Raw genomic sequence first — 20,553 nt, forward strand, 5'->3', positions numbered from 1 at the left:
CAATGCTTGTATGCACTCTGTATTTCAAAAGCAATGCTTGTTATGCAGATTCTAATTACTAATTTACACTGAATTCAAGTATCACATACCTGCTCTAAGCAGCAACCTTTCGTTTGCAGACACTCTGGAGCTGACGGCAAACTCACAGCCTTCACTTATGGCCAGTTCCGTTTGGGGTCTGCTAAGGGGTCTGGAGACGTTCAGCCAGGTTGTGTACCCCTACGACGGCTTTCAGGTGCGTGACAGAGACCGCTGCAGCTAAGAGTCCTCGATGCACTGCAGGTGGACCACTGGTGGCACTTGAAATTTTCCGCCAAGTTGTTTTTCCTGAAGTATTTTCTCTCGACGTAATGAGAATGCAGCCTATAGTATTACAGTGTCCTGCTTGCGCACTATGAACACATTAAAAATGACGAGTTATTAAGGAAGGCAGTGGAAAACGCTCCGTATCTTCAGAACCATTTTTTTACATTTCGTGTTGCGTATAAGTGGATATTTATTTATTTTGGATACTCTCAATCGCTGAGGCATTGCAGAGGGGAGTGGGTGACAACATATTATCTGGCTCAGAATTTCAGACCTTGCTTTGCGTAAAGTATGGTGCACCCGTAAGTTAAGAGGCAAGATAAGTGTCTTGCCTCTGCACATTTTCCGTGCTGCTTTAATTAAGCAGCAAACGTTTAGGGTATAAACTAATGAATGGGTTTTAGATTTCCAGAATTTTATAAGAAATCTGTTGCAACAACTTGCTCACCTATGCACTATGTGCTGCAAGTTTTTCGAAGCTACATGCATGAACAATAAGGAACCGTATATGTTTGCCATTCCCGTTACATATTCAGTTCGCTGTCAATGAGACTGTCATCCACGACGCCCCAAGGTTCCAGCACCGCGGTCTTCTCATCGACACTTCCAGGCACTTCCTCCCGCTCAAGAAGATTGTCGAGACATTGGTGAGTCATTCGCGGCTCCTGTGTACTGCGCAACATCTGGTGGGTGCCCTCAAGTGGTGTGCATACGATCACTGTGTCCTCTTTTGGCACACAGTGCTGCTATAATGGCGCTGCAACCTGCAGCTATGCCTCCTGCCGAAGGCAATAACAATAAAAATTGATCGTGCGTTCATTCTTTGGAGATTTTTTGGCATGGTACTTCGATTCACCTTATTTCTTACGATGTGCTCAATTAGTGATCATACGTGAAGTCTTCGGATGTTGAAACCAACGAGCCAGACAGAACTCCATGTTATGTCCAAGTGCAGAGTGTTTATTTTTACGTGTAGAGGTTGATTTCTATATGCCTTTTTATACAGTAATGTACATATAAACAGAATACGCACTTTCTATATATCTATCGAATTTACGACGAAACGTCTATTGGTTCGGCAACACTAATGCATAGCACTGCATAGACTCCCACTGCTCCCACAGCTGCTTTCAGCAGTGGCCACTTGGCCCTCGTCACCAAAGTAACTTATCCACTGGAACAACTAGTGGCTCAAGTTAGTGTCAAACGCACTCATTGAAGAAAGGCATGTACCTAGTCACCCAGGATGGGGTGAACGACGTTCATCAAAGTGCGGCACATACGCAGTTAAGCCTCTCAGAAACCCAAATTGAGATCGAAAAATTTCATTAAAATGTGCCGCATACCTAGTTTCACATATCCAGCGATCCATATTGGAGTGAAAGAGCTTCACTGAATAGCAGCACGCAACGAGTAACACATATCGAGCAACCCAAGTTGGTCGAAAATGGGTAAACTGATAAATGGCACAAGTGCAATGTCACATGCGCGTGACCCAAGTTGACCTCACTATTCTTTCTGTACCCGGTTCCCTCATCCCATCTGCCGAATACTCTGATCATAGAACTATGGGCAACTTGGTACTGAAAGTCGGCGGTTGAATGGTTAGAAACTCCGGCAGATTAGACAAACAAGTAGCCCATAATATGCATGGAGTACTCTATGAAGAATGCTAATGATTTTAATAAGGAGCGTGAACTAAGAACGTCCACAATTCTGAGGCTGAGCCGCCCTTGCGTCAAAGGGACCTCTTAATGCGGTTATCACTCTCGAGGCAGCGAGTAGGTAGCACTGCCATGCTCTGCAGTCCTCTTTATCTGCACTCATAATGGCCAAATTTAACCACGCTCATTCTCAGTTAATCTTAAGCCAGAATTGGTTTTCTTGAAGTGGTAATTCGTTTTCATTACTGCACTTCCCTAGGGTTGCACCTCGTTTGTTACATTGGTTCAGGGTTACATTTTCATGGAGGACTCAACGGTGTTTTCATTTTTTAACGATGCGGCGAATCCTTGCTGGCAAACATAGCTGCAGGGAAAAACCAAACACAGCTCGTCTAGTATCAGTCGGTGTGCCTTAATCATTGCACGTGTGTCCATGCTCACTCCTCACATAATGCGCCCCAGCTGCGCATGGATTATGGAACGTGAGCCGAATATCAGGAGTGCATGCCCCCTTCTTCACTCCCCCCCCCCTTCCCCCCGGTTTGGCCTGCCGAATCGCGGGTGAAGCGCGAAAGAGCTTACAACTTGTGCACTTTCGAGTTTTCAACCTGCGGTCAGTGGGAGCTTCATTATTGCAGTTCTTTTTCTATATTTTCGAGAACTACAATATTCTCCATAGCAATTTACTATTCAGTTTAGATACCAACTTCTAAACAAATGCACTTTCGCCTAATTGAAAATTGCGCTCATTGTTCACCTAAATGCTCCAGAGCTCGCACGTGAGGTGGAACATGACTTGTCGATAAGCGAGAAAGCCGCTCCTTGGTCAGCGACCTGAATATATCAATATATTGCCCTACCTTATACTCAAGCTTTGCCTTTTCTATAAATAGCAGAGCTGTGTCCTGGACGAAAAGGGGTGGGGGTGGAGGTGAAAGAGACTTGCACGCGATATTGCAGCACACGCGAACTTCAACCAGCGGCTGCAGGCCCCACTCAGCGCACAAAGCCGTATCCTCATGTCAACATCCATATTCATCCACAACCGTTTACCTCTCTTCATTCTCGTTAACTTTTATCGGACGTCAGTATTACTGCAATATAATCTTCTCTTGATCACCGTGAGCATTTCTACAGGAGAAAACTAGCCGGCACATGTTTTGCTCCAACGATAAACTTTTTGGACACCCTGAGGTGATGAACACGTTGTTCTCTCATCCATGCTACGAGCTAATTCGCGTTGGGCGTTGTTTAAAAGTTGAAGTATCATTCTTGTAGAGTAATATGTACATTGTTTTGCGTCAAATTCTTCATCTGAGTGGAATCGCATTCCCGCCTACACGGCCAGCAAATCTGATGACACTTCTGTCAAGACTGCCATTATGAACACACCTTTAACACCCACACCTATCTTTATTGACGCATTGACATGCAGAGTAATTATATTCACAAATAAAGAATACCTACATACATAAATAAATTATTTTAATAATATTTCAGTAAGAAAATTTAGTAAATAAACACATACTTGAGCAAATTATAAGTAAATTCTGAGCATTCACTTTGATGGTGCCACAGAAGTGTGCCCAGAGGATGAGATTGTAAAATTGTTGCATTCATTCTGTACTATTTAGTTACAGAGATTATCGAGGTTAGTAGAGGAATTAACAGGTTGACCTCTTCCCGTTGACTACATATGAAAGTTGCTTTATGGGTGGACTCAACTAAGTCTAACATAATATTTCCTGATGTTCCACGAGAGTAACCTTTTAACATCATGATAAAGATTCGCCTAAGTAAAAATTGCCTATAATGGTGCATATAGGACTTTGGACACCGAATGAAATGCTTTGTGGTGCAAGCTTACCAGGTGACGCCTTGGAATAACACTGCTAGTGTTCAATGAACCCCACTTCTCCTTCCTACAAAGCAACAAGCGTTAATTTTTGACGCTTGGAATGCTACTGACGCACCTAAAATGTTTCCCATTTCAGGACGCTATGGCTTACAACAAAATGAACGTTCTCCACTGGCACATGACCGACGACCAGTCTTTTCCTTTTGTCAGCAGAACGTTTCCAACTCTCAGCGAAAAAGTAAGAGACGTTGCAATCTGGAGTTCATCTTTTTTGCAGTCTTACGCGATAATGGCCACATCTTCACGTATTCGTTGAGGATTTGCCCTTAAGGCCCTGTCATAACCACATCACCGGTACTTGTACCTCACTTAGTTTTATCGTGTAATGCTTGCAGTTTGTAAGGCTTAAAATTGCAAGCATTTTGGCATCGAAAAGGTAACACTGTGTTCTATTTCATGTCAAAAGTATCATAAGAAGATAACAAACACTGACACCAAGGACAACATAAGGGAAATTACTTGTGCTTAATAAATGAAATAAAGAAACGATAAATTAATGGAAATTAAAGTGGATGAAAAAAACTTGCCGCAGTTCGGAACCGAACCCACAATCTTCGCATTTCGCGTGCGATGCTCTCCCAAGTGATCTACCGCGACGCCGTTATCCCATTCACTTTCTTGAGTATTTGTGTGTCCTAGTAGAACCCTGAGAGTGTTAGCCAGCGCCACCACTCACAGACTTTGGCGGTGGACGTGGAACGTCCTTTTTTCCGCAGTCGTCACGAGAACGTGTTCTTTTTCGGTGAAGGCAACTCGTCAATAAACCCACATGATCTACCTGAAGGCATCAGTGTTGCTGGATTCGACACCCTCGTTACATAATGAGAGTCTCGTTTATTATATAACGAGGGCCTCCAATCCGGCAACACTGATGCCTTCAGGTAGCAAATTGACCAGTTGCCTTCCCCCAGAAAGATCACGTTCTCGTGACGCCTGCGGCAAAAGGACGTTCCACGTCCGCCGCCAAGGTCTGTGATGGGTGGCGCTGGCTAACACTCTCAGGGCGCTACTAGGACACATAAATACCCAAAAAAGTGAATGGAAAAACAGCACCGCGGAAGCTGAATTGGTAGAGCATCGCACGCGAAATGCGAAGGTTGTGGGTTCGGTTCCCACCAGCGGGAATTTGTTTTTTTCATCCACTTCAATTTCCATTTATTTATCGTTTCCTTATCTCATTTATTAAGCACAAGTAATTTCCCCTATGTTGTCCTTGGTGTCAGTGTTTGTTGGCTTTTATGATAATGCTACGGAAGAGTATTTGCGATGACAAAGAGGCGAGCAGGGTGAAAATGACGATGACGATTAGAGGCTCGCGTGGGCTGTTGCCTCTTGGCCAAGTGCGGCGTATTGCCTTGTAAGTATGCTTGTATAAAGCTTTTCGTCAGCGTCTTCCTACGTAGCATATCTGGTGGAGGTGTGGGGTACCCGTTTTTTTGGTAAAACTGTTAAGGTGCCGATAATCCACACAAAAGCGCCATGATCCATTCTTTTTACTAGTACAGCAGGTGACGCCCATTGACTACATGACGGCTCAATAATGTTCTTGCCAAGGATTTTGTGAACTTCGGCGTGAATAACTTGACGCTCAGCTGGTGATACTCGATAAGGGCGGCGATGAATAGGAGAGGCATCACCGGTATTAATGCAATGTTTAACTGCTGTAGTTTGGGCCAAAGCACAATTGTTAAAGTAAAAAATATTGTGGTAGGAAAACAGAACGCGGTAGAGCTGACGAGCCTGCTCGGCCGGCATGTCGGGCGCAATCATTTTCTGGAATTCGGCGATAGTACAAGTTGCCAACTGTGATGGTAGAGGAAGATCGGCTTAATTATCGTCTACTGCTATAGATGCTACTGAGTCAGGCACGTACCCAGGATTTTTTTTCGGGGGGGGCCCACCCCCTCCATCATCATAATCATCATCATCAGCCTGTTTTATGTCCACTGCAGGACGAAGGCATCCCCCTGCGATCTCCAATTACCCTTGTCCTGCGCCAACCGATTCCAACGAGCGCCCGCGAATTTCCTAATTTCATCGCACCACCTAGTCCTCTGTCGTCCTCGATGCGTTTTCCTTATCTTGGTGCCCATTCTGTAACCCTAATGGTCCAACGGTTATCTAACCGGCGCATTACATGAGCTGCCCAGCTACATTTTTATGCGAAGCATATTGCGAGAGCTCAACCCAGCTCCTCAGGCGCGGCGGTGTCGCCATGAAATCACGTGACACCGTGACGTCACGACAGAGGAGAAGTGGCTTTGGCTCAACTCTTGCAAGACGGGCTGGGTGGGAATCGAACCAGGGTCTCCGGAGTGTGGGACGGAGACGCTACCACTGAGCCACGAGTACGATGCTTCAAAGCGGTACAAAAGCGCCTCTAGTGAATACGGTGTTGCCTTAGAAACGAGCTGTTTCTAAGGCGTGCGTCTCTTGCTCAGGCGCACATTTCGTTGCCGCGCCGAACGCTGCTTTGCTCGACGCTCACCGCGTCCAATGCGGGGCGCGTAGTCGCTGCCCTGTAGCCCATTGTCTTACACCCCTTGGCGGGTCGACGGGAACGCTGTCGCGTTCCACTCTTGAAGGCGAAGAAATAATGCATGAGTTGTTTCTTCGTCTAGCCGAACCAAATATAGCCAAGCAACAGCAGTTCACCAGGCTAAACAGTAGTTCAACAACTAAAATAAAGGCTAGTATGCTTCGCATCCTGGGCTTAACCTTACCTAAGCCACAGCCATTTTTTCCTCTTGATGTCAATTAGAATATCGTCTATACCCGTTCGCTCTCTGATCGAAACCGCTCTCTTTCTCTCTCTTAACGTTATGCCTAGCAATCTTCGTTCGATCGCTCTTTGCGCGGACCTTAGCTTGCTCTCAAGTCTCTGCCCCACATGTCAGCAATGGCAAAATGCACTGATTGCATGCACACCTTACTTTTCAATAATAATGGTAAGCTTCCAGTCAGGAGCTGGCAATGTCTGCCGTATGCGATCCAACTTATTTTTTTCTTCTGTGAATTTCCTCCTCATGATCAGCGTTCCCTGTGATTAACTGACCTAGGTAAACGTACTCCTTCACAGTCTCTAGTGGCCGACTGGCGATCCTGATCTCTTGTTCTTTTGCCCGGCTATTTATCATTATCTTCAGCTTCTACATATTAATATTCAACCCCACTCTTACACTTTCACTGTTAACGTCTCCAATCATTTGTTGTAACTCGTCTGCATCGTTCTTGAATATAACAATGTCATCGGCAAACCGAAGGTTGCCGAGATATTTGCCGTCGATCTTTACTCCTAAGCCTTCCCAGTTTAATAGCTTGAATTCTTCTAAGCACACAGTGAATAGCTTTGGAGAAATTGTGCCTCCTGTTTGACCCCTTTCTCTATAGGTATCTCCCTGCTTTTCTTGTGTAGAATTAAGGTAGCTGTAGAACATCTGTAGATATTCTTACGCGAAGGACGAGTCAGTAAGACGAGAAACTATTTACATATTATATTTACAACAACGGTAGCAGCGAAGACCGGTCTGATTCACAGCGCGAGCCCATTTCGTTCTTCCTCCTCTTTTCTGGAGTGATGGCACCCACGCACCTCGTTCACACGAACAAATACCATACGCATGTAGCAATATTTTCCAAGCTCTTTACGTAGGCGTTCTGTACTCCTTGAATACGTAGTGCCTCTATGACTGCTGGTATCTCTACTGAATCAAATGCATTTTCGTAATCTATATAAGCCACATAGAGAGGCTTATTGTACTCTGCAGATTTCACGACAACCTGATTGATGACATGCATGTGATCCATTGTAAAGTATCTCTTCCTGAAGCCAGCCTGTTCCCTTGGTTGACAAAATCCAGTGTTGCCCTTATTTTATTGGAGACTATTTTGGTAAATATTTTATATAATACTGGGAGCAAGCTAATGGTCCTATAATTTTTCAATTCTTTAACGTTTTCTTTTTTGTGGATTAGTATAATGTCTGCATTCTTCCAGTTTTCTGGGACCCTTGCAGTCGATAGACACTTCGTATATATAGCCGCCAGTTTTCCAAGCATTTTGTCGCCTCCATCTTTGAATAAATGGACTGTTATTCCACCTTCTCCTCCCGCTCTTCATCGTTTCATGTCTTGCAGGGCCCTTCTGACCTCTTCGGTAGTTATAGGAGAGTTTCTGTATCCTGTTCATTACTGTTTCTAAGTGAGGTATCGTGACTCCTCTGGGTACTATATACAGGTCAGCTTAGAATTTTTCCGCTGCTTTTACTATATCTTCGAGATTGCTGATGATATTATCCTTCTTATCTTTTAGTGAATACATCATGGTTTGTCCTATGCCCGGTTTCTTTTTTACTGATTTCAGGCTGCGTTCATTTTTTACGCCTTCTTCAGTCTTTCTCATGTTATAGTTTCGAATATCAGTTATTTTCGCCTTGTTGATCAGTTTTGTCAGTTCCGCGAATTGCGTAACGCTGTGCGGCCGCCAGTCCCATACAACGGTGTAGAGCGCAGGACTCTGCGATTCTAGACGTTCTGCGCTCACCGCGAAAGGTTAGAAAAACACCCACAAAAGCACAGCAAAGAAGTGGCTACGTGAGGCGGTTCGACGGATAACTGTAGAAGCGTCATTCAAAACAAGTAATTGTTCTCCACTTCCGGCGGCGTTTTCTCTACTTCCTTTGTAAATAAAAAGATGTTGATCCATAAATATTTTTATAAATAACGGTTAACTTTGTTATTATTCGCTTTTGCTTGCAGTTTGGTTGTTGCCTTGGCTCTCTCCCTTAGTAGATCGCTTGATTTCTCAACTCCTTGCGATTTTCGCTTCCAGTTCCCAATTTGGCATGAAAAGTGCTATCGAATTAGGGAAAAACAGAGGAGGTAACGGGCGACAGTCATCTTGCTTATGGGTTTAAGGGTTATTGCAGGGTTTCATGATGGACGCTCTTTCACATTATTTTATTTCCCACCTTATCTAACCCATATCACGTGTATATGGTTCCGGGCATCTGTCATCGTCGCGGCGAGCCGTAACTCAAAGAAACAATGAAGCAAAGGGAAAAGTTAAAAGCAATTGGCGTTTTCTCCGGCCGCAACTCGTTCCATAAGAGTACAGACCAGCTGAGTAACAGCCGCATCCCTCTCCTGGTCCCAGGATCAGCCTAAACAAAGAAGGTTGAACTAACAAACACAACAGCTATGCGCGTGACGGTTGAATAGTTGGTGACAACTGAACGCATCTCGAGTTAATCGCGCGGGTGCGGCATCTCAGACAACTGTCCTTCCCATTACAAGAGATGCCGATAACTACCGCCATCTGAAAGGAGTGAAAAAGGCAACATAATGCTGACCGATGAACAGCTGCCAAGTCTCAGCATTGATCTGGCGGCGCTTTAGGAATGTGTGAGGAGTCGTCGCGTGGGTGGGGTTGTGGGGGGGGGGGGTATGCCACATGATTTCGGGGGGGGCCCGGGCCCCCCCGGGCCCCCCCCCTGGGTACGTGCCTGTACTGAGTGATCCTCGAATGAGCAAAGCTGGGCTAGAGACATCCCGCATGGTAGCACTTGTGTCGGCAAGCCGAAATTGAGCACTGGCAGGCGGACGTAATTCGCCGTAATAGATAAAACTGTATGAGGTACTGTGATCCCGTGTGTAAGGAGGATGCCTCGCATAGGAGCCGCGATGTAGTAACTGTCGGGGACTGGTGCGGACGACACGAAGTCAACGTAAGTCAGTGCTGAAGGAGGCAAGTGAATGAAGTCGACGGAACCGAAGCGACTGGGGTGTGGTTCAGTGGGATCCAGAACAGGCAGGTCAAGGCGGAATGTACTGGCGGACCAATCGATGAGAGCAGAATGTGCGGAGAGGAAGTCTAAGCCGAGGATGATGTAGGGACAGCGGGCGATGACTGGGAATAGCACGATAGTGGAGCGATCGGCGAAGGAGACGCGGGTGGCACACATACCAATTACGGGGGCTGTTCCGCCATCGGCGACACGGACAACAGGCGTCGTGGCAGGCGTGATTATTTTCCTCGGCCGGTTACGAAGTTCAGCGCTCATTACAGACAAATGCACCCCAGTGTCTATGAGAGCAGATACAGAAACACTGTGGACTTGCACGTCAAGAAGGTTCAGATGAGTGGGCAACGTCACTAGAGAATTTGGCGGCGTAAGGAGCAATGCAGCGTCACCTCGAGGCGCTGCATCGTCTAGTTTTCCGACTGGGTCGGCGTCCGAAGGAAGTCGGCGAATAGGAGCGACGGGGTGGGGGGGGGGGGGGGGAGCGAGATTGTCGTCGTTTTGCGAAGGCGAACTAGAATAGCGGCGGTTCGGCGCAGGAGAATCGGTGGCGGCATTATCGGAGCGGGCAGCATAGAGACGAGAAGAGCCACCTGGAGGGCGAGAATAGGCAGTATAAGCAGACCGGTTCGGGGAACTCCAGCGACTGCGATAGTGCAGAGAAATGTGCCCGATTCGATGGCAGCGAAAGCAAATGGGCTTGTCGTCTGCAGTGCGCCATTCAGACGGGTTGCGGGAACGTGGTGGGTAAGAAGATGCGGGACGGGGCGGAATCGAGGAAGCCGGGTGGGTATCAGGGCGATTACCCGAGCAGATGGTGTGAAGACTCATGTTTGCGAACTCCTGGCGGACAACTGCCTGGATCAGGTAAACCGTGACTGCAGGTGCATTGGGGGGGGGGGGGGGGGCTGGAGTCAAACGCAGCCGGATAGGCGGCCTGGATCTCATGCCGGACGATTCTAGTAACATCGGCAGTGTTGTTGGGACGAGGAGTGTCGGCACAGGAAGATGTCGCTGGGGTGTTGGGCAGACGGGCAAACTGCTGGTCGATACGTCGGCTTCGAGCTGGTTCCAGGCAGCGGCACTCTTTTATAACTGCATTCACCGTCGCCACGTTGTTAAAAACAAGCAAGTTGAAGGCATCATCGGCAATGCCTTTGAGGATGTGAGAGACCTTGTCGGACTCAGCCATGTGTGCATCAACTATGCGGCACAGAGCCAAGACTTCCTGAATGTACGTGACGTAGGGCTCTGTGCCGCAGAGTTGGCGCACACATGACTGTCTGACGTAACAAAAAGACGAAAATTGTAACAGCGCAAACACATGCGACCACAAAGTACGAAGAACGAGACACAAGCGCTTGTGTCTCGTCCTTCGTACTTTGTGGTTGCATGTGCTTGCGCTGTTACAATTTTTATGTCAAGTAAGCACCAACTCACCCAGAAAGAAGTTTTAATGACGTAACAATATGACTAATAATAATTGGGCCCCACGGTTAACACCCTTTCTTCTCGTTGATGTCGTAAGTATATATTACAAAACCTAAACGCAGTGATTCAGCAAGTGGAGTGTACAGGAGAAATCGGTACGTAGCTGCAGTGTGTTGTGTTATATAAAGGCGCCTATAGCAGTAGATCCCCGTAGCTTGTTCAGTACATCTTACCTTAATTGATGCCAGATCTTTAGTTAATCAAATATACCAGTAGATCTGCAAGTATGTACATTTTAATCATTTTCTTAATGAAACTGCGTTCAATATCAAACTTCCGCTTAGCTCAAATATATATGAGCTCAATGTCATTACCCATTAGCTCTAGTGCTTCTTACTTTGTCGGTCGAACACACAGAATCCATTGAGCACTTGTATTTGAAAACACTTCTAAGAGAATACGTGTAAAAGAAAGCGAGAATGAACGGCAAGGTGTCACAAGTCACAAGGGTATTCTGTAAGACAAGTATAACGCCATGTGATGGTGCCTTTGTCGTCTGTCTTACATGTCCCGTCTCGTTAGCCACAGCTAAGAACCTCGATTAACTTGTGACAGAAGGGAATCACAAAGTATACGTCCCAGTTCATATATTTGCATGCATTTTCGCATCATGAGGACCACCTAGATATGTCAGTGTTTCCTTTATCCACACTTGTATGAGGCATTTTCGGCGTGCATTTTCCTATATATCAGCTAATGTCCCACATCTTTCCATAAAAGCTGCAACACACAACCTAAAAGCACGTTGTAAGGCTATTTTGCACTTGCAATATCGAAGTTGTTGCGTTCAATTAAAATATACAATTATCGGACCTGGAAACATGAAAGGCTCCAAGAATAATCCTGCTGCCATATTAACAGACGAGGAAGGTGTTACTAGCAAGAAAGTTGAAAATCAGAGAATCCACACTGCCAAAAACAGTCATGCAGGAGCCTATCACTCGTGTTACAATTTTATTAGTTAAAAGCACCGCTGCCTGTTGTGCTCGAGATCACCGCGAATGCTCGTACCGGAAAATATTATCCCATTGCTTTAGAGAGGCAGTCCCTTAGTAAGCGCGCACCTTCGATGTGGGATGAATGGCTTTTATTTCTAAGCAGGCAGTATTCCTAATAATGAAACACCAGTCCTCGAAATTTTGTTGGGGGAAAGGGAACTTGCTGTGAAAGGCGAATATCTTAATGGTCTCAAGTAAGTGTCGTACCTATTTGACAAGCTTCAAGTATGAGAAGCCATTCTCTGTGACCACCCCGCTATGTGAAAAGAATCAGAGTAATGCTAATTTACAACAAGCGCTGGCATTGTCTATAAGAATTTGGATGAATGAAAACATGAGAACTTAACCTACATCTCATTGAATGCTAGCCCGACCGTGTTACCAAGAAAGAAAGAAATCTTTTCAGCATTTTTTTCATGACCTTCACACCACGAAGTAGCGTCAGGTCCCGTCAACGGCTGAAGAAGGTAGGCCAAAGTAAAAACAAAAGGTTTGGTTCGTATTGAAACCTAACAAAGGAAGGCAGATGCAATACATGTGACCACTGAATACATGCACTGTTTAGATTCTAGAGTGCACATGATTGCCCCGTCTAACCAAACGTTATGAGAACAAAGAAAAACTGCGCAAAAAAAGGACAAGACAGAGAAAGAACCACATGACACAGCCGCAGACTAACAACTGGTTTAATGCTCCAACGCCTCCTTCCTATCAACAACAGAACGCATGCGCACCAACTACAAAGACCAATGCCGCTATCATGTAGTCGAGCCTAGAAACGCCAACTTCTTGCGGTACAAATGTATGGAAGCCTCACTAACACATTTGTCTGGCCCTAATCTCGCGATTTCTAAAGCTTCGATTACTTCACGCTCTTTCTTATCCCTTGCGCGTCCGACTATGTTAGTCCTGCCGAAAAGTGGGGTACAAACTTTGCCGACATGCCAGCAGGTCTTGCAATGCTTAGGAAGATGCTCTCCTCTAGAATCATCTAGGGAATTGGCATGTTCTAATAATCTAATATTAATGCAGCGGCCTGTTTTTCCAACGTACACGTTCCCACAACTCAGCGGAATCTCATAGATGGCATTCGCTCTACAGGGCACAAACTTGTTCCTGTGGTTAGCGCTGCACTCGATTTTCTTTTTCCTATCAGGTCTAACTAAATTGCACAGACTGGACAGCTTACAAGGTGCCGAAAAGAAAACGTGTATGCCGAATTTACCCGCGACCCTCTTCAGGCCGTGCGAGACCCTGTGGACATAGGGCATAACTTCATACTTCCTCCTCTCCTGTGGATCCGCCCCACGAGGTTTTGAACTTGGTCGGAAGGACTTCAGCAGGGACTCGGCAACAGCCCGAAGAAGGGCCAACGGAAAACCGGCTGACCGAAGGCGATGAGCTTGGGCATCAAAACTAGACTGAACCTTATGTGGGCAGGACTTCACTAACGAAGCCCTGAGGCACGTTGACGCAATCCCCCTCTTGACCAGCTTCGAATGGCTCGAGTTGAAGGGTAGAAGTGCTTTTTTCGACTTGTCGGAAGTGCTTGTCGGCAAAGTTTGTACCCCACTTTTCGGCAGGACTAAGATAGTCGGACTCGCAAGGGATAAGAAAGAGCGTGAAGTAATCGAAGCTTTAGAAATCGCGAGATTATGGCCATATAAGTGTGTTTGTGGGGCTTCCATACATTTGTGCCGCAAGGAGTTGGCGTTTCTAGGCTCGACTACATGATAGCGGCATTGGTCTTTGTGGTTGGTGCGCATGCATTCTGTTGTTGATAGGAAAGAGGCGTTGGAGCATTAAAACAGTTGTTAGTCGGCGCCTGTGTCGTGTGGTTCTGTCTTGTCCTTTTTTTTGCGCAGTTTTTCTTTGTTCTCATAATGTCATACCAACTAGCCCCTCACCGTACGCTTCTAACCAAACGTAAGTTTCTTGATACTGATGTGCCTGAAGGACGTCAACGATATGCCAAAGAAAATGGAGCGCCTTTATTACGGAATACGATTGGGAAGTGTTCTTGGAAAAAGTGTCCCCGGTAGACATTTATGATAAACTTGTTGAACTAGTACAAGAGTTTAAGAAAACGGCTACTCGCGTGGTTGAAATCAGGCAGCGCAATAAAGAAAACTTGTGGATGACCTCCCAAATACTATCAGCTATAAAAGAAAAGGATTTGCTCTGGGCCCAGTCGAAAAGGGCACCTGCTTCTATCCTGTTACGGTCAAAATTTAAGGTTGCAAGAAATGAAGTGAATGCAATGATTCGTCAGGCTAAACGAGTACATTTCCGTTACAAGTTTAAGAAAGCAGGCTCAGATACTAGAAAAACGTGGTCTTCGATTAATAATCTAAAAGGTGTCAAAAGGTGTGGCAATGATGGAAAAGATTTCGTGTTGTATTTTGGCACTGATGAAGAAAACATAGCTAATGAATTCAACATGTTTTTCTCCCAAGTTTCGGGTAGTGCGCAACAGCATCCCTTATTTTGTATTCTTAAGAACAGCACAGTCGAAATGGCACGCCTACCTTTGCTACGTGAGGATGATTTAAGTTCAATTATTTTTGGTATTAAGCGAAATAGCATTATGAAACATAGTTCCAGCGCACATTTGGACACGGACGAGGAGAGAAAGACAACACGAGCGCCGGTTTTTGTCTTTCTCTCCTCGTCCATGTCCAAATGTGCGCTGGAGCTATGTTTCATAATGCTAATCACAACCAACTAGCCCAGCTGTCCATATTAAGCGAAATAGATCTACGGGAATAGATGGAATTTGAGTAGATGATCTGCGAACCTTGTTCGACATACTTAAATGCGTGTTGCTGTCGCTGTTCAACAGTATTATCTCAAGTGGCATGATCCCGCCGAACATGAACACGGTAATTATTACCCCAATTCACAAAGGTGGTGCACATGATAGATATGAAAATTATCGTCCTATTTCAGTCTTGCCCTGTTTGACTCAAATATTAGAAAAACATCTGCTGTTTACAATGACAAGTTTCTTAGATCCCTGTCACCGCGTCAGTATGGCTTTGTACAAGGTAAAGGGACGCAAATGCTTTTGGAGGACTTTTCTGACATGTTAAATCGTTCTTTTGAATGTAACCAAGTGGTGTGTGCACTGTTTCAGGATGTCAGCAAGGTTTTTCACAGCGTTTGCCACACTCTGTTATTGTGTAAACTATCCAGGTTAGGCTTCCGTGGAGTGTTTCTTTCGTTTTTGAAACATTTTTTGCAGCAGAGAACACAATACGTCTGGATTGGGCGGGCAAAGAGTGCTTGTTTGCTAATAAAAGCTGGCGTTCCTCAAGGTTCCATAATTAGTCCCCTGTTATTTAACGTCTACTTGAACGACCTTTCAAACGCCGTGCCTGTAGGCCTGTATCAGTGCGCTGACGATACTGTCCTCGCATCCCAGTCAGCGAACTACTCTGACTCCTTTTCTTCTCTTCAAGCTGCAGCAACTATTGCTATGGACTGGTTTTCACGCAACCTAATCAAAGTAAACAGCTCTAAGACTCAACTTATATGTTTTCACAGCCCGATGAAGAAAGTAGATTTAAACCAGCAGCTGCTCTTGCACGGATCTAATTGTTCCCAATGTCAATGTCTACCCCTGACCTATAAACCTACAGTGAAATACCTAGGATTATACTTTGACAGTGCTCTTTCTTGGAATGACCACTTATCCCACGTTTTTAAAAAGCTCCGAACCGTCTCCTGTGTGCTGTACAACATTAGATATTATATGCCACTTTCAATACGCAAAGCTATTGTAAACGCTCTCGGTTATAGCGTACTGCGTTATGGCATAACGATCTATGGTCACTGTGCAGTTCGTTGGAAGAACAGGATCAATTCTCTCCTACGATCTTTGTTAAAAAATATTCGCTATGATTTAGGCCTGCGCCCCAATTCTGATGTTTTAAGGTATTTTCGCTACCTGACTTTGATCGCCTTTTGATGGAAACTATTGTCACGTGGTCGTGACGTTGAATAACACAGTAGCAGTACTGTGAACGACAAAACTACCTTTTATTGGGCGAACCTGTGCCCACAAAACAGGCTACACTTATAGCGCAACGATAGCGGCGAACACGCTCGGCGATCGTCGAAAATCTGATCTGCGGGTCAAGCGCGTCGGCTTTTATAGATCAGTCGTCGAATGTTCCAGATTAACTGATGGGACCCGCGTGTCTTCCACAAAGTTCTACACCATTCGTGTCACGCGATGAAATCTGATAACACAAGGTTCGGCGACAACAGACACGCGGATAGAAGCGTCGATAACTTTCCAGAAACGTCGAATACATGCAGGCGCGTCCCTCGCTCTGCGATTACAGTTGTTAAGCGGCGAAACGTGGTTGCCCGATAAAGATAAGTACACGTGTCATTACCCCCCTCTTAAAAAAAGCATCGACCCGATGCTGCATACAAGCGAAATGAAAACACCCGTAGCAAAGAAAACAACAACAAAAAATAAGGAATTTCGTCAGCGTCCGTAAAAGGGTTTAAGGCGCACCACGTGAACCACTTCAGATCGTGCGCGGCGCCGCTGTGAATGCGAAACGCCGTCTGGCACGACCTCATAGTCCAGAGCGCCAATACGTCGGATGACCTTGTAGGGTCCGAAATAGCGTCGGAGTAGTTTCTCACTGAGTCCTCGTCGGCGTATCGGTGTCCAAACCCAAACACGGTCGCCGGGCTGGTACTCAACAAAGCGTCGTCGGAGGTTGTAGTGTCGGCTGTCGGTCCTCTGTTGGTTCTTGATCCGTAGGCGGGCGAGCTGTCGGGCTTCTTCGGCGCGCTGGAGATAGCTAGCGACGTCAACATTCTCTTCGTCAGTGACGTGGGGCAGCATGGCGTCGAGCGTCGTCGTCGGGTTCCTGCCGTAAACCAGCTTAAACGGCGTGATCTGTGTTGTTTCTTGCACCGCCGTGTTGTAAGCGAATGTTACGTACGGCAGGACGGCATCCCAGGTCTTGTGTTCGACGTCGACGTACATCGCTAGCATGTCGGCGAGGGTCTTAGTCAGCATCTCCGTAAGACCATTCGTCTGCGGGTGGTAGGCCGTGGTCCTCCTGTGCTTTGTCTGACTTTATTTCAGAATGGCTTGGGTGAGCTCTGCTGTAAAGGCCGTTCCCCTGTCGGTGATGAGGACTTCTGGGGCGCCGTGTCGAAGCAGGATGTTTTCGACAAAGAATTTTGCCACTTCGGCTGCGCTACCTTTCGGCAGTGCTTTAGTTTCAGCGAAGCGGGTAAGGTAGTCTGTCGATACGACGATCCACTTATTTCCGGTTGTTGACGTCGGAAAGGGTCCCAGCAAGTCCATCCCGATCTGCTGGAATGGTCGGCAAGGAGGCTCGATTGGCTGTAGTAATCCGGCTGGCCTTGTTGGCGGTGTCTTGCGTCGCTGACAGTCTCGGCATGTTCTGACATAACGGGCGACGTCGGCGGTCAGGCGCGGCCAATAATACTTTTCTTGTATCCTCGATAGTGTCCGGGAAAAACCGAGGTGTCCAGCGGTCGGATCGTCATGTAGGGCGTGCAGGCACGTACCCAGGATTTTTTTTCGGGGGGGGGCCCACCCCCTCCATCATCATCATCATAATCATCATCATCAGCCTGTTTTATGTCCACTGCAGGACGAAGGCATCCCCCTGCGATCTCCAATTACCCTTGTCCTGCGCCAACCGATTCCAACGAGCGCCCGCGAATTTCCTAATTTCATCGCACCACCTAGTCCTCTGTCGTCCTCGATGCGTTTTCCTTATCTTGGTGCCCATTCTGTAACCCTAATGGTCCAACGGTTATCTAACCGGCGCATTACATGAGCTGCCCAGCTACATTTTTATGCGAAGCATATTGCGAGAGCTCAACCCAGCTCCTCAGGCGCGGCGGTGTCGCCATGAAATCACGTGACACCGTGACGTCACGACAGAGGAGAAGTGGCTTTGGCTCAACTCTTGCAAGACGGGCTGGGTGGGAATCGAACCAGGGTCTCCGGAGTGTGGGACGGAGACGCTACCACTGAGCCACGAGTACGATGCTTCAAAGCGGTACAAAAGCGCCTCTAGTGAATACGGTGTTGCCTTAGAAACGAGCTGTTTCTAAGGCGTGCGTCTCTTGCTCAGGCGCACATTTCGTTGCCGCGCCGAACGCTGCTTTGCTCGACGCTCACCGCGTCCAATGCGGGGCGCGTAGTCGCTGCCCTGTAGCCCATTGTCTTACACCCCTTGGCGGGTCGACGGGAACGCTGTCGCGTTCCACTCTTGAAGGCGAAGAAATAATGCATGAGTTGTTTCTTCGTCTATCCGAACCAAATATAGCCAAGCAACAGCAGTTCACCAGGCTAAACAGTAGTTCAACAACTAAAATAAAGGCTAGTATGCTTCGCATCCTGGGCTTAACCTTACCTAAGCCACAGCCATTTTTTCCTCTTGATGTCAATTAGAATATCGTCTATACCCGTTCGCTCTCTGATCGAAACCGCTCTCTTTCTCTCTCTTAACGTTATGCCTAGCAATCTTCGTTCGATCGCTCTTTGCGCGGACCTTAGCTTGCTCTCAAGTCTCTGCCCCACATGTCAGCAATGGCAAAATGCACTGATTGCATGCACACCTTACTTTTCAATAATAATGGTAAGCTTCCAGTCAGGAGCTGGCAATGTCTGCCGTATGCGATCCAACTTATTTTTTTCTTCTGTGAATTTCCTCCTCATGATCAGCGTTCCCTGTGATTAACTGACCTAGGTAAACGTACTCCTTCACAGTCTCTAGTGGCCGACTGGCGATCCTGATCTCTTGTTCTTTTGCCCGGCTATTTATCATTATCTTCAGCTTCTACATATTAATATTCAACCCCACTCTTACACTTTCACTGTTAACGTCTCCAATCATTTGTTGTAACTCGTCTGCATCGTTCTTGAATATAACAATGTCATCGGCAAACCGAAGGTTGCCGAGATATTTGCCGTCGATCTTTACTCCTAAGCCTTCCCAGTTTAATAGCTTGAATTCTTCTAAGCACACAGTGAATAGCTTTGGAGAAATTGTGCCTCCTGTTTGACCCCTTTCTCTATAGGTATCTCCCTGCTTTTCTTGTGTAGAATTAAGGTAGCTGTAGAACATCTGTAGATATTCTTACGCGAAGGACGAGTCAGTAAGACGAGAAACTATTTACATATTATATTTACAACAACGGTAGCAGCGAAGACCGGTCTGATTCACAGCGCGAGCCCATTTCGTTCTTCCTCCTCTTTTCTGGAGTGATGGCACCCACGCACCTCGTTCACACGAACAAATACCATACGCATGTAGCAATATTTTCCAAGCTCTTTACGTAGGCGTTCTGTACTCCTTGAATACGTAGTGCCTCTATGACTGCTGGTATCTCTACTGCATCAAATGCATTTTCGTAATCTATATAAGCCACATAGAGAGGCTTATTGTACTCTGCAGATTTCACGACAACCTGATTGATGACATGCATGTGATCCATTGTAAAGTATCTCTTCCTGAAGCCAGCCTGTTCCCTTGGTTGACAAAATCCAGTGTTGCCCTTATTTTATTGGAGACTATTTTGGTAAATATTTTATATAATACTGGGAGCAAGCTAATGGTCCTATAATTTTTCAATTCTTTAACGTTTTCTTTTTTGTGGATTAGTATAATGTCTGCATTCTTCCAGTTTTCTGGGACCCTTGCAGTCGATAGACACTTCGTATATATAGCCGCCAGTTTTCCAAGCATTTTGTCGCCTCCATCTTTGAATAAATGGACTGTTATTCCACCTTCTCCTCCCGCTCTTCATCGTTTCATGTCTTGCAGGGCCCTTCTGACCTCTTCGGTAGTTATAGGAGAGTTTCTGTATCCTGTTCATTACTGTTTCTAAGTGAGGTATCGTGACTCCTCTGGGTACTATATACAGGTCAGCTTAGAATTTTTCCGCTGCTTTTACTATATCTTCGAGATTGCTGATGATATTATCCTTCTTATCTTTTAGTGAATACATCATGGTTTGTCCTATGCCCGGTTTCTTTTTTACTGATTTCAGGCTGCGTTCATTTTTTACGCCTTCTTCAGTCTTTCTCATGTTATAGTTTCGAATATCAGTTATTTTCGCCTTGTTGATCAGTTTTGTCAGTTCCGCGAATTGCGTAACGCTGTGCGGCCGCCAGTCCCATACAACGGTGTAGAGCGCAGGACTCTGCGATTCTAGACGTTCTGCGCTCACCGCGAAAGGTTAGAAAAACACCCACAAAAGCACAGCAAAGAAGTGGCTACGTGAGGCGGTTCGACGGATAACTGTAGAAGCGTCATTCAAAACAAGTAATTGTTCTCCACTTCCGGCGGCGTTTTCTCTACTTCC

General features: G+C 46.2%; 1 protein-coding gene across 3 annotated transcripts in view; it reads left to right on the forward strand.

The window, feature by feature from the left end:
• The window catches only part of LOC135910447 (beta-hexosaminidase subunit alpha-like), a 274,956-nt gene that overhangs the window by 71,741 nt on the left and 182,662 nt on the right, over positions 1-20,553 (forward strand). For all 3 annotated transcript variants that reach the window (XM_065442484.1, XM_065442483.1, XM_065442485.1), the window contains 3 exons: positions 120-235; positions 843-953; positions 3,965-4,066. In XM_065442484.1, coding sequence (XP_065298556.1) covers positions 120-235; positions 843-953; positions 3,965-4,066 — 329 coding nt within the window. The remainder of the gene's footprint in view (positions 1-119; positions 236-842; positions 954-3,964; positions 4,067-20,553) is intronic.

This window comes from Dermacentor albipictus, chromosome 8 (assembly GCF_038994185.2).
Source record: "Dermacentor albipictus isolate Rhodes 1998 colony chromosome 8, USDA_Dalb.pri_finalv2, whole genome shotgun sequence".
NCBI lineage: Eukaryota > Metazoa > Arthropoda > Arachnida > Ixodida > Ixodidae > Dermacentor > Dermacentor albipictus.